General features: G+C 37.4%; 1 protein-coding gene across 1 annotated transcript in view; it reads left to right on the top strand.

The window, feature by feature from the left end:
• The window catches only part of sgms2a (sphingomyelin synthase 2a), a 180,144-nt gene that overhangs the window by 113,689 nt on the left and 50,625 nt on the right, over positions 1-15,830 (top strand). The window contains exons 3-4 of the mRNA XM_039759218.1: positions 5,118-5,235; positions 7,636-7,789. Of these exons, the coding sequence (XP_039615152.1) occupies positions 5,118-5,235; positions 7,636-7,789 (272 nt within the window). The remainder of the gene's footprint in view (positions 1-5,117; positions 5,236-7,635; positions 7,790-15,830) is intronic.

The raw sequence follows: 15,830 nt of genomic DNA on the forward strand, positions 1-15,830 counted from the left end.
CTTTACTTCGTCAGCCCAGAAGCACTTTATTTCTTCTGTCCTCGTGACCTGTAAATACTTCCGGGCTGTATGAAAAACAAACATCTCCTTGTCTCCCTGCAGCGTCCCCTGGCGGCCCAGATGTTATCCAGCAGGGCTGTGTATTAAAACTCCATAGTCCATGATGCCCTGCTGGAATTCGGGGCCTTTCCACGTTGCAGGGATGGCTACATCTGGGGGCCTGTGGCTATTGGCCGGGATGACTGGCTGGCCATACACCACTATATATATATATATATATATATATATATATATATATATATATATAAAATATGTGTGTGTGTGTGTGTGTATACCATATGTATGTAATATTGTAACATTCAATACAAGTAAATACTAATATTGTGTGGTAAGTCAGTTTTGTAAATGAGTACAGACTGACCTTGTAGATGAACAGGGTTTAGAAACTGTTAAGTATTCTAAAAATGAAAACCACTCCATTTTGCATCTTGCTCTTGAAATAAGTATTGGGCTTTCTAGTTAACTTTACTCAGAAACATACCTTATAAGAAACATAAATAGATTCGTAAGTCCATAGCGGGTAAATCAGTTATATTTAATCTCTTGACACATTAATTCTAAACAGTCAAGATCTGATGGATGTGGGTAATTAATCATGTGTGCTGAGAAACAAAAATAGTTCTATATTAGCATACTCACAGTCTGTAGTAGATAGCTTTTTTTAGTTTTGTGTGCACCTTGTGAAAGGTCGACAAGGCCAACTTCTCTTGCTAAGAAATAAGTTTTTAAATTGTTTTTGTATATTATAAAGCAATTGTCAATTATGTTGTCAGTCACATTAGTTACTTGTTTTGATATGTAGTTTAGAGTTTGTGGTTAGTGTTACAAATCCTGTCTAGTAGTTTGTTCCATTTTCCAGTGATTTTTGGTTTGACATGCCTAATGAGTTGTGTACGGAGGCTGTGTTCGGCCTCCTCCTTGTTCCATGGAAATATTGTGCAGTATATGCAAGCAATGTTGGCTTGGGTGAAGGATATGGGTATGCATTTTTACACTGGCATTTTAGCTGAAAAATTGAAAATGGTGGCAGAAGTTTTATTAGGTATAGAAAAGTCCCTCTAAAGAAGACTTATCAATACAGAATCACTTCCTATTGGTTTTGTAAGAATCTGTCTACCTGTAATAGAAGGGATGGGACAGAGGTGGTGGAACCCTGGCTTTGACCAGTGTTTTGTGACTGTGTTAAAATAAGCCCTTTTCATAAAGTCAAGGTTGTTTTTGATTTTTTGATATTTGTTTGTTTTTCTGCATGCTCTTTGGATTTTGCATTTTCACGTATTGCGCTTGCTCACTTGTGTTTTGACCTCCTGCTACCTAAATATGATGGAGAAGTATTTTTCTGCTGGGGACAAATAAAACTGGTTTGTCACATTTGGAAGACACCATAAGCATAAGTGGTTTTGCTTATTAGGATGATCAGGGACAATGGGCCATGTCCTGTACTCACAAAATATTGAAGTAACCCTTTCCTTCAATCTCATCATTAATTTGATTATGGAAAATGCCTCTCTTGTCGTCAAAATATGATTTGTCACTGTGGTCATTCATATCTGACCTGAATTACATTGTATAAACAACTACTAAATTTTACATTTTCTTAAAAACGTATCAAACTTGTGTCCACTTGCTTTCATAAGAGTTTTTATGTAGCATACTATAACAACATTTTTATGTCTATAGTACATTGTCATACAAGGAATGAAGCTCAAAGTGCTTTACACAATATTAAAGAAGGATTATACTTTACAAAACAGCAATTTAGAAATGGATAGTTATATGTAACTATAAAGAATCAATATGTGATTACATAACACATACATACAAGTACAGTGGAACCGTGGGTCATTCTGGATTTAGTCAATCATTTTTCAGCCCTCTTAGTCCTGAACAGGGTTGTGGAAGTCTGCTGGAGCCTAGCCCAGCTAGTTTAGGGCACAAGGCAGGGACAAACCCTGGACAGGCCGCCAGTTTACTGCATTGTGAACACACACACTAATCACACAATGGGGCCAATTTGGGATCTCCAGTTCATCTAACCTGAATGTCTTTTGACTGTGGGAGGAAACTGGAGGAAACTCACAGAGACATGGGGAGAATATGCTAACTCCACATAGGGAGGCTCTGGGACACGAACTCTGGTCTCCTTACTGTGAGGCAGCAGCACTACCACAGTGCCACCATGCTACTCAAGATTCTGCAGTAAAAAAGGTTACAAAATCTGCACGGGTTCCAGACCATAAGGCCACGCATCCCCCCCATGAGGTATTCTGTCTAACATAATGCGGCTAAAGTCAGCCTTATTATTTTTAATCTTCCTCTTAGCTAATTCAATGCTTCAATGCAGTGAGTCTCGTAGACAGTTGGAGTATCTACTGTACTTTCACTCCATCAACACAAGCGGTTGCACAGTACTTTTGATAAGGTGATGGTAGCAGAAAATGCCACCCCAGAGAGCCAGGAAAAGAAACTAGAGAAATGTAGGGTTTGATAATGATAATATACCCATGAAGTATGTAATATTGCAATGAATATATAATGTATTCGAAGTAGAACAGAAATGCAAATATGAGAAGGCCAAAATGAAAAAGTGGGTCTTAATTGTTTTTTTAATCGATCAATGATATTAGCCTGGGGTAGGGAATCCAATCCTGGGCTCCCGTTTACCGGGATTCCCAGACATTTTTCATTCCCGCTTTCCCGGGAATGAAACTGCTGTAATTCCCGGGAAACTGGGAACGGCCAAGTTCGCATATATAGCGTGTAAAAGTGTAAAAATGTATCAAGAAATAACAGAGTTATACAGTAGTTGAAAACTGAAGACTTCATTGACGTCTGTCAGAGAGCAGCTTTGTACAGCAACTTGAAATTGCAATGCGTAGTCTGTTGCATCCGCATTATCAGTGCCAAGAAACTTGCCATCACAGAATGATGACAAGAAACTGGATGCATCAGTAACAGCTGAAATGGCGGTGTTTCAGAGCAACGGCAAGCGTGGGCGTTGTTTAGAACAAGTGCATCTGTATCTGATGACTGTGCTGCCTACTTCAGTGGAGGCTAAGCGTGCTTTCTCAGCAGCTGGAGTACTCTGTACGAAGTACTCTCGCCTGGGCGACCGCCGCTTCGACAAGTTATGCTTTCTACGGTCTTATTACCGCAACTAACTAGATCGGGGTGCCACAGTTTTTCATCTTGCGAGCTACTTTTAAAATGACCAGGTCGAAATGATCTACCTACATTAAAAAGTATATATAAGTCAGTGTTGTGGTTTTTATGAGCAGTTCGAAAGTGCCTTTCCACATTTTCCTTCTTTTGAATAGCAATGATAGATTGACAGATCAGACAAACGCACTTTGATTGTGACATTGTGAGAGAAAAAAATCCTCTTCTAATTACACATAAAGCCCATACCCTCCCCAAACATTTTTTTTTTTAAATCCCTTCTTTAGTCAATATAAATTGGAAGGCTAACTAGATCACAGTCGGAGTTTTGCAGTAGCTCGCGTGTTTGATCGTGCGTGTGGGATGACCAGTGTCTTAAAAGAAAGGAGATCTCAGACTGGCCACCCTGTATGTCAATCAAGTGGCAAATGCCATAGAGAGGATATATGATAGACTAATGTTTAAAAAAAAAATTTTTTTTTGAATGCAACGTGATCTACCTGCACCACCTTTACGATCTACTGGTCGATCGCAATCGACGCATTGGACACCCCTGAACTAGATACATGTACATATATGAGAGCATGAACTGCTTGTAGATAAGGTTAGTCTTTTATTGGTGTCAACATACTGCAGTAGTTTTATTAAAAATAAGTCTCGGTCGTTCTAAAACCGTTCACATGTGAGATGCCTGTGCACTGTGTCTTCCCGGGAAGCCCGGGATTCCCAAGAATGACATGCAGGATTCCTGAATTCCTAGGAATGGATAAAACCCGTCTGGGAATGGATTCCCTAGCCTGGGGTATCTTTATTGGTAAATTATTCCAAATTTCTGGTGCGTAACTGCAAGACACCACTTCACCACTTCTTTTATACTTAGCTTTTGGTGTAATAAGCAAACTAGTGTTAGACAATCCAAGGTTACAACTGGGTATGTAAGGGGACAGGCACGCCAGAATATAAAAGGGAGCAAGATTATTCCGAGCTTTATATATCATTAGCAGTATTTTAAAATCTATTCTAAAGGACACAGGTAACCAATGTAACAGTGATAAGACCAGTGAGATGTGCTCAGATTTTCTTTTGCTTGTTAAGATTTTTGCTGCTACATTTTGAATTAACTGCAACAAGTTGCTGTCTTTTTTAGGTAGTACTGTTAAGAGAGTATTGCACTAATTTAGTCAACTGCAAACAAAAGCTTGAATTAATTTTTCAGCATCTTGCAATTTTATAAGAGGTCCTAACCTTTGTAATATTTCAGTGAAAAGTGAAAAAATGCAGTCCTAGTAATTTTTTTTAATGTGTGATTTAAATTTTAGATCAGAGTCCATGATCACTGTTCTTAACTTCTGCCAAGGGGTCAAGTTTATTTATAAGATCCTCACTATTTCAGTTTTTTCCAGCAACTAAAATTTCTGTTTCTTCCTTAGTTAGTATTTAATTACTATTATAGTATAGTAATTACTATTCATCCATGCAGTAATACAAGACAGACATTGGTTCAGAGGGCACAGAGTGTAAGGGCTGTTGGCGGTGCTATATAGATAAGTAAATCTGTGTCTCATCTGCATAACTGTGTTATTTTACCTTGTGTTTTGAGATAATCTGGCCTAAAGATGGCATGTAAATTGAAAATAATAGTAGACCCAGAATAGATCCTTGTGGCATCTCCTATAAAATATGTATCCTTGAGCTATAATCACCTTAACTAACAAAAAAATGTCCTGTGTGTTAAACAAGACTACACCATTAGACTGTGAAACAAGTTAGTGCTGAGACACTTCGCTTTATACTGGACTTATAAAATGATTGTATATGGGTGTCTTTTCAATTATTAATATTGAAAGAAATAATTATATTACAGAAATATATAAATATATATATATAATTTTTTTTAGGTCGATAGTTGGGAGACGCTTTTTTTTCATCATGGGGACCCTTTACTTGTACAGGTGCATCACCATATATATCACCACACTTCCTGTGCCGGGCTTACACATGAAATGTGCTCCAAAGGTAAGTGTTGAGGGATGGTGGGAAATGCAATGAATGCATAGTTTTTTTTTTCCTTTTGGCACAATGTGTAATGGATAGATATCCTGTCCAGGACTGTTTCATGCCTTGGCTCCCCCATTGCTGACAGGGTAGCCTCCAACCCACACAACCCTCTATTGAATTATATGGATTTGAGGATGACTGACAAGACAATTCACAGTGACCTTCAACACTTGATTTCTTAGATAATTTTGGACTTTGGTGCATTCTTAAAATGTACGCAAGGTTTGATCTGTTCTTTTATGCTAACCTACCATATGTTATCTATATGGACTCAGTATATTTTCTATTCAGAATTACTCTACACATATTGGCATCTGCTAATAACTGTCAACTGTAACTCTATCTGGTTGTCGGTATCTTAATACAACAGCAGGAATGAATCTCTTGGTGCATTATCAGCATAACAGATGTGTGTGAATGTTAGGACCTGTGCATTTTTTTTCAGATTTGCTTCTTATTTAAAAAGAGAAAGTAGACAAGTATTCACGTGAATGAATCAAATGAAATGACTGCAGTCACCATCTGCTAACACTGATGCACATTTCCCATTATTGCCATTTACAGAAGTAAACTTTCTGTTTTCAAATTGTACCTGGTATAGTATAAATGAATCAAAACAAAAACTTACCCCCAAACTGTAAAAGAGATGTATACTATCAAAGAAGGGTAAATGTTTTTTATGTAATTGTAATTTAATTGTTTATAAACTTGTGGCTGTTCAAACTTCAATATATTAAGAAATCATGTCTTAGGTAGTGAAATTTTGATATGTTTATCATCATATGTATACTTTTATTATATTACTGTGTTTTTAATATGTTACTGTCTTTTGAATTTATGACTAACAACTTAGAAAACTATAATGTTAAGTATATCAACAATACCAAAAAGATTTATTGTACTATAGGGTGAAATTTGTTTTCAAGCTTATTTTGCTTATGCCAGTAACAATAAATATTTTAGACTATTGATGTTTCCAAAATTGAATCTTTAATATGAAATGTGATACTAACAAAAACAAATACTGTACTTGTGGAAGTCTAAAAGCAGGATTAACATCATTTGTTTGTTTAGTCATTTAGCTGCTGGATTCTGAGAATTATAAGAGGAGCCGAATAAAATGCCCTCGGTTAATGATATGATTTATATTAGACTGTAAAATGTATGTCTTTCACAATGACAGAACTTTTATTTAAACAAGTAATAATAATGGAATTAAAAAAAAAACTTTATTCTTATAATGGTATTTCATCTAATAATAATTAGTTAAGAGCGTATATTTTTTTTTAAAGTTTTTGCAGTAATACTATGAAATGTCACCTGATATTTCTTTAATTTGTCATGATGCTATAGACCCCTTCAAGATGGTTTCTCATTAAATTACTACCTTTTGGCTGATGTGGCACTGCCTATGCTGCCGTTTGAGAGCCGGCACACTAGATATAAAATTGCATGACAGGATGTTTTAAATCACAGTAGAGCGGAGAAACACTGACAGCAGTTGAAGTATGTTTGTAATATTTAAAGTCGTCACATGCAACTGCAGAGTTGTGCCAAGTCACACTGAAAGGGAGCTTTAGTTTTACAGTTTTTCAGTCATAGAAGCCAGTCATGTGTATAAAACTAAGATCAACAGATAGTACAAACTGATGATCCCTTTGTAAGTCTGTTTAGCACATTCCAAAACTATTGTTCATATTTTAATTAATGACAATAAATGTTCTGATTTTGTGTTTTCCATGTGCATATGACTCCATTTTATAAACTGGTGGGGTTGTTTTTCGTGCCTTCAATAATTCACTGTTTAAGAATCCTTAGATAAAAAAAATGATTAGCTGCAGTAATGCATTATTGATTTCCAATGTAGTCACTTCTTTGTGTGGATTAACATGTTCAACCTTTTTTGCATTTGGGTTTTTTCCTCAGTATTTCAGATTCCTAGCACATTTCAAATATTTTAATTATAAGTTGACTGGCATCTCTAATTTGGTGAATTGGTGAGAATGTAAGTGTGCCCTGTGACAAGTGGGCTGTCTTTCACCTCAACATTATACTGGAAAATTTAATATAAAATCTTATCTAAACTTAACAGGAAATTTTATTGTCCCAAAGATATATTTAATTTTAAATTATTTTTATTTGTTATCTACTAATGTAATGAATACAGACATGCCAGTAGGTACTAGCAAAGAATTGGAGGTGTTATTAAAATATATTTTTGTTATATAAATGTCTTTTCTTATATCCTGTAAAACATTGTAAAGGCAGTCCAAACCAGAGAATGTAATATAAGCATGTGATATTTGGATTATCAAACTTTCACAAAGTTCTTTTCTAACAGTGTTTTTCTCCACACAGCTATATGGAGACTCTCAAGCCAAACTGCAGAGGATCCTCAGGTTGATATCGGGTGGTGGTTTGTCAATCACTGGCTCTCACATCATGTGTGGGGACCTTCTGTACAGTGGACACACAGTTATGTTGACTCTAACCTACCTGTTCATCAAAGAATGTAAGTCTGCATAAGGGTGTGAAAATAAAAGAATAGAAACTTAATAACGAAATAAGCGAGTGCTTAAATAATCATACTAAAACAGGCTCAGGAAAATGAACTCATGAGCATAAAAGAGGAATAAATTAGAAGTCATAACTGCTGTAAACATTTTCAGTAAAATATGACAGATTTTTTTGTTTACTGGAACACGTTGGTCCAGTAATTCATTTAAAGTGTCGCGTTTTATGATGTCTGAAGCTGTAACAGTTTTAAAATGTATGTTAAGTCTAACAAGAAGAAATGGTATAATTTTGGAGAGTGTGCCATAAAGGATCCCTTCCAAGACAAATAAGCAAAACAGATGTCATAAATTTCTGTCTGGAATCAGGAAGACATCTTAGTGTTCTGCTATAAAGAGTAAACAAAATACTTGGAAATCTTTGTTTATTGAGTAAGATTTAGAGTCAAGGTCATAACTGTGCTTTTTCCTAAAGGATAAGTTTGGTATTTGTCAAGTTGAAGATATTTTTTCACAAATACAGTATATATGCAACGGCAAAATTATGTTCTAAAGTTAAATACTTTCTGTAACAGTGTTTTTCAACTAGTGTGCCACAGAACAATGATGTGCTATGAGAGCTACCCAGGTGGGCAGTGAAAATAATATTGTACCACACCAGGGTCTGAACCTGAGAGAGACAAGCTCCTCACGGGGTCAACACCTGTCAGAGGAGGACAGAACTACTTGGAGAAGCTGGCATTTCTGTGAACGCTATGTTACAGACGCAAAACTTAGAGCACTTTAAATATGTCTCCTGGCTGCTTGTCCATCTGGGTGGGTGTGCAGTCGCCAGCGAGTCTTACAGAGCCTGTGGATAGTGAGCAGAGGATATACAAGTTGTTTCTGAGGCAGAGAAGGGCAGGCAAATTGGCAAAGCAGCTGGGAGATGCACCCAAAGTGCTCACTGAGTGCTATGTCTGTGAATGCTGATCTCAGAGCTGCTTTTTTACCGGCTCCTCTGGTAGTCCTACCTCTTCAGACAGTTGAGGATGTGAATGAGATATGTTTTTGTGGTTAGTAGAATACTAGAATGCTAGTGTACCTTGGGACGTTTTGTTTACAAAAAGTATGCCACCACAAAATATCATGCCCACACTGGCACTTTGCAATGGAGTGTATGGGACATGGAAGAGAAGCGTAAAAACTTACCAAATACATACATTTTTCAGCTACGGGTATTGACCCGTGCTTTCCATATTTCTGGTACATATTTATGGCAACAAAAGAGATCTGCAAATAATAATTTTATTGTATATTTTTGGTACTATTTTCACATGGCTTGGATATGTTTTCTATTCACTTTTGTGAGTTCTCACATAATTAAGGAAGTAAATTAAAACAAAGCCAACCACATGCTTGGTCTTTTAAAATGTCTGAATCTCATAATACAGTAGTGGTGTTTTTTTGTTCAAAAATTAAATGTTTTAACTATTTTACAATGTACTTATAATCACACAACATACTGTAGATCAATACTCATCAAAGCTGTCATGCCTTGAAAAGTGGATGTATTTGGTATGTTTTTAACTACCTCCTCCAATGGCTACTGAGCAGTGGATCTGCCCATGCCCGTATGCTGTCCAAGTCCCTCTGTAATGATTCAACAGATTCTAAATTTATCTGCCAATCCACTTAACTTGCTACTATCTGCAAACTCATCAAGCATGTTACTAAGGTCCCTGTAAGTGATGTGAATGGCCAGCTATACCTTTAAGACACTAGTACACTGACAGAAAATCACATTTCCCATTTCCTTTTGCATGCAAAATTTTGCAGATTTTATGATAGAGCTTATTTTACATTTAAACATTACATTCTGCATGTGAAAGTGTTCTTCTAATTTTTGAATGTACTGGTAAAACTTGTTTTGGGAAATCCATACCACAAGAAGAATTTAATCTGATATACATGGTATACTGGTTTATTCTATATGCCTTCTATCCACATTTGTAAATTAAATGCAGTTTAATCACTCAAGTTCTTTACACTCTGTTGTCTTCTGGTTATGTGTATAGCTTTACCTTTCTTGAAAGTACTGTATATGCAGAAATTAAACACTTCTCAACAAGAGGAAAGAATTTAAAGGTTAGTGGAAGGGATTTTTACTAATTGTCTGTTCGGTTTTGTAGTTGCAAAAATACTTAAAGATAGTGTGGTATTTTTGCAATTGAAGTTATTTCTTCATAATAATGGTATATATCATCACATCAGATTGAGGTCTAAAGTGAAACATATTTTATAAATTAAAAAAAATAATTAGCTGTCTCTTTTGCATTATAATGGAGCCAATGGGTACTGAGGTGTCTTTGTAAAGAAAAACCTTAAAACTTACCAAATATTTCCACTTTGAAGAAGAAAAGTTTTCGACTTAATAAAAGTGCCTTCAGCATTTCTGAGGTATGACAATAATAGTAAACTGAAAATAACTAACTTTTTATTAGAGATTCTTGGCCTTATCCTTACCTTAAGAAAATATGTTTCTTGTTCAACTGTCTGCTTACAGTGGCTATTATGGGTGGAGTTATGACAATGCAATGCTAAGCCTCCAGCCCATTACATTTTGTGTTAGTTTACAAACTTTACAGAGCTAGATGCACACAGTGTCTTTATAATCATTACGTGAAAAGTGCACATAAGTGTTTTATTTTGCTTTGCTCACTTGACAGTAAAACTGAGTTGAACTGATAAAACTGCATTGTATTTTTAACTAGCAAAATACCCGCGCTTCGCAGTGGCGAAGTACTACCTTAAAATTTTTATTAAGAAGAAAATTAAACCTTTTTAAACTGAGGGAAAATATACCAATAATTATTTGTTAAGGATCTCTTTGTATACCACATTGTGAGTTCGGCCCTCCGGTTGTAATATGACCAAGCTGTGCGCTGAGCTTACTCTTGAGCATGCAACGTACAGTTGGCCATGTGAACAGTAATCTTGTTTCAAAACGCACAGCTTGGATTGCTGCTGTCATAATCGGTTTGAGTTTCATAGTTTGTTTCAATTACGACAGTATTTGTAGGACTTGTGTTGAAGAGACATTCGGCATCTGTCAAGCGTTGTAAGTATACAACCGGTTTCATCGATAACTTCACATTCAGCTTTTGAGAGTTTAAACATTCATAAACATCAAAGTGTCCACTATTGAAATCATCACCTGTCAATCTAAGATGTTTAAGAGGCACTGGCGGTTGTCGAAAGGTGTAAAATATTTGGCCATTTCGGTACACTTGAAAGCGACAACCGAACAATTCAGCGGCAGCCATCAACTCACATGCAGATCCATAGGTAAAGGGCTTAAGCATTTCACTCTTATAGTGCTCCTGTGTAGCATAATTATCTCCTGTACCATCAGTCCACACCTTGAACCTGTCCCAGTCATTCAATATATAAGACACAATGTTCCTCCGGATATCAAGAATGAGCCTGATATGGCCATGCAGTATGTAACAAAGAGAATGGAAAAGGTAGGTGCCATCTCCGGGCATGGAAACCACTCGGTAAGTGACAGTTCTTTGATCGATGGTGATCACCTTGATAGACATGTTAATGGGGGTACAGTTGGAATGATAAAGGAAATGGGTACCTGAACAATGTAAAGTATGTCTAAAATACCTACACAATAACTATAATCGTAATAAATGAACAATAAAACAGCGGAGAAGCCATGGATTAAATAAAAAGGCTGTAATTATCAGCAGGGAGACGTGAATCCCGTGATGAAGCAAGAAAGGGAATGTAGAGACTGGAGCGACAGACAGCCTTATATAGGCAGGCAGCCAACAACGTGGGAGGCGTTGGGATGGGGACCGCGCCGCCTCACCGTGACCGAGCTGCAGGCTATGGACGTATATATGTACGTAAGTAGGATTCAGTTAGCATTGGGAACCCGCGTACCAAATTTCTTGAAGATGGTCCCATAAGTAACAAAGACCATTGAAAAGTTCAATATGGCGGCCGACAGTGGCATCATACCACCGAAATAAGTACGTGCATTGGTTTCGGTTAGCACAGGGAAGCCACCTACCAAATTTTGTGAAGATGGGGCCATAAGTAAGAAAGTTCAACATGGTGAACGTTGTCGACCGTTATGACCGTTACGCGTAGAATTTCGAAATGAAACCTGCTTAACTTTTGTAAGTAAGCTGTAAGGAATGAGCCTGCCAAATTTCAGCCTTCTACCTACACGGGAAGTTGGAGAATTAGTGACATTGGAAACTTCAATATGGCGGCTGACAGTGGCATCATACCACTGAAATAAGTACGTACATCGGTTTTGGTTAGCGCAGGGAAGCCACCTACCAAATTTCGTGAAGATGGGGCCATAAGTAAGAAAGTTCAACACGGTGGACGTTGTCAACCGTTATGACCGTTACGCATAGAATTTCGAAATGAAACCTGCTTAACTTTTGTAAGTACGCTGTAAGGAATAAGCCTGCCACATTTCAGCCTTCTACCTACACGGGAAGTTGGAGAATTAGTGATGAGTGAGTCAGTGAGTGAGTGAGTGAGTGAGTCATTCAGTGAAGGCTTTGCCTTTTATTAGTATAGATAAAATCCTTAGATTTTTGAAAGAGCCAAGCTACGTTTTCCATGGCATATCTTGCACACACACAAAAAAAACTCAGAAAATGAAAAGGGCATAGTGTGTGATAGAGTAGATTGAAGCACCATAAACTAGTATGTCAGTCAATATATAATACATGAGAAGAACTTGAAAATTCCATACAGAACATAGTACTGTGATGCAGGAACTACAACTCTAAGCAACCACTCTTCCTAACTAAAACATCTGTACTAGACTTATTGAACTTGAACCTGATTAAACTTGGATGAATTGGCGTTGCTAAAGCGGTCCGTGTGTGTGTGTGTGTTCACCCTGTGATGGACTGCAGCCCTGTCCAGATGGTTTTCCTATCTTGCACCTAATGCTTGCTAGTATAGGCTCCAGCTGCCACATAATCCTGCCCTGGATAATCTTGTTAGGAAAATGGGTGTAACGATTATTATTATTAATATTAATGTTATACTATTGGGCCTATGACTGTTGTTGTGCCTATAGCAGATAAAATATATGAAGATTAATGGATGGAAGGTATTGTGGACAACAATTATGATGATATATTATTATCCATTAGAACATTATTTTTAAATCAAAATGTCATTATCTAGGTATTGTTCCTTCTTTCCACCTTTTGATTGCTATAATTGCCTCCAGCTTCCCTGCAACCCTGCCCTGGATAAGTAGGTTATGAAAATGGATGGATGAATGCCTATAACATCTGTCTAGTTCTTATCACTTCACATGTGCTCAATATTCTCTCTCACTGAAGCACACGTGTTTTATTAATCCAGTGGCATCAGGCAATATCTTTTGTGAAATAAAGCTTCTGTATAGTGAAACAATTTGAGCATATGACTGTTTCTGTTACTATTGTTTACAGAACAGAGGCAGCAGTTCATACCTGGGCACTAACATTAAATAATGCCAATAATGGCGTTTGGTTACTTTCTAAGGTGAGTCCACGACCCCAGGGCTGAAAAGCTGTTACGGAAGAAGAAAAATGAAGTAGCGACAGGAAGCAAACAGCCAGTTTCCTTTTAAAATGCCGAATCTCACAATAATGCTTTGCTTTTTCCAGTATTACCTTCTTAAAACAATGTCGATATGTTTGCAATATGTGTAGAAACTCAAGATGAAGATAAAATTTTCGCCTTAAAAAATAGATGTATTCAAGTTTTAAGGCTCTTCTTTATAATGAGTGGGATACGTATTATTTAAACTGTATAAATATGCTTCACTTTAGAACACAATTTCAGGTGGACAACTAATATTTAGAAGAAATAACTTTGACTTGAAAAAATACAAAGCATTTTATTGCCCCTGTAGGACAAAGTGGGCATTGCCATTCTGCTATTCTTTAGTGGCACGACTGGCCTGTTAAGATAGCAGAGTTAGCAGTGAGCATCATGTTCCCCCAGCTTGAACTCAAAAGCAAGTGGGTTAATTCTTCGCACCAGGACCTGCTTGTACTTCATCCAATAACAAAGGTGTAAATCAGAGTTGCATAGACATCCCTGTAGACCTCTTTTGACCAAAGGGACCACATAGACATAAACAGATGCAATTTGACAAATGACAACAATAATGGATAACATAACAACATATCAGTGAGAAGGCACTGGTTATGTACAGTGGTGTGAAAAACTATTTGCCCCCTTCCTGATTTCTTATTCTTTTGCATGCTTGTCACACAAAATGTTTCTGATCATCAAACTCATTTAACCATTAGTCAAATATAACACAAGTAAACACAAAGTGCAGTTTTTTTAATGATGGTTTTTATTATTTAGGGAGAAAAAAAAATCCAAACCTCCATGGCCATGTGTGAAAAAGTAATTGCCCCCTGAACCTAATAACTGGTTGGGCCACCCTTAGCAGCAATAACTGCAATCAAGCGTTTGCGATAACTTGCAATGAGTCTTTTACAGCGCTCTGGAGGAATTTTGGCCCACTCATCTTTGCAAAATTGTTGTAATTCAGCTTTATTTGAGGGTTTTCTAGCATGAACCGCCTTTTTAAGGTCATGCCATAGCATCTCAATTGGATTCAGGTCAGGACTTTGACTAGGCCACTCCAAAGTCTTCATTTTGTTTTTCTTCAGCCATTTAGAGGTGGATTTGCTGGTGTGTTTTGGGTCATTGTCCTGTTGCAGCACCCAAGATCGCTTCAGCTTGAGTTGACGAACAGATGGCCGGACATTCTCCTTCAGGAGTTTTTGGTAGACAGTAGAATTCATGGTTCCATCTATCACAGCAAGCCTTCCAGGTACTGAAGCAGCAAAACAACCCCAGACCATTACACTACCACCACCATATTTTACTGTTTGTATGATGTTCTTTTTCTGAAATGCTGTGTTCCTTTTATGCCAGATGTAACGGGACATTTGCCTTCCAAAAAGTTCAACTTTTGTCTCATCAGTCCACAAGGTATTTTCCCAAAAATCTTGGCAATCATTGAGATGTTTCTTAGCAAAATTGAGACGAGCCCTAATGTTCATTTTGCTTAACAGTGGTTTGCGTCTTGGAAATCTACCATGCAGACCGTTTTTGCCCAGTCTCTTTCTTATGGTGGAGTCGTGAACACTGACCTTAATTGAGGCAAGTGAGGCCTGCAGTTCTTTAGACGTTGTCCTGGGGTCTTTGTGACCTCTCGGATGAGTCGTCTCTGCGCTCTTGGGGTAATTTTGGTCGGCGGGCCACTCCTGGGACGGTTCACCACTGTTCCAAGTTTTTGCCATTTGTGGATAATGGCTTTCACTGTGGTTCGCTGGAGTCCCAAAGCTTTAGAAATGGCTTTATAACCTTTACCAGACTGATAGATCTCAATTACTTCTGTTCTCATTTGTTCCTGAATTTCTTTGGATCTTGGCATGATGTCTAGCTTTTGAGGTGCTTTTGGTCTACTTCTCTGTGTTAGGCAGCTCCTATTTAAGTGATTTCTTGATTGAAACAGGTGTGGCAGTAATCAGGCCTGGGGGTGGCTACGGAAATTGAACTCAGGTGTGATACACCACAGTTAGGTTATTTTTAACAAGGGGCAATTACTTTTTCACACAGGGCCATGTAGGTTTGGATTTTTTCTCCCTAAATAATAAAACCATCATTTAAAAACTGCATTTTGTGTTTACTTGTGTTATATTTGACTAATGGTTAAATGTGTTTGATGATCAGAAACATTTTGTGCGACAAACATGCAAAAGAATAAGAAATCAGGAAGGGGGCAAATAGTTTTTCACACCCCTGTAACTGGAAGCAACTTTAATCCAATCACAGTCCTTGAAAACTAGCTGCACTCATAACTCTGAGGGAACTCTCTAGGGAACACTTCTGGGCATTCCCTCAAGGGAACCCCAAGGAAACTCCCAGGAGACCTCTGCTGTCACTCTCCAAAATAACTTTGAAAAACACCTGTCTTTGAAACTAAAAAGCTGATGAGCC

The sequence above is a fragment of the Polypterus senegalus genome, chromosome 7 (assembly GCF_016835505.1).
Source record: "Polypterus senegalus isolate Bchr_013 chromosome 7, ASM1683550v1, whole genome shotgun sequence".
NCBI lineage: Eukaryota > Metazoa > Chordata > Cladistia > Polypteriformes > Polypteridae > Polypterus > Polypterus senegalus.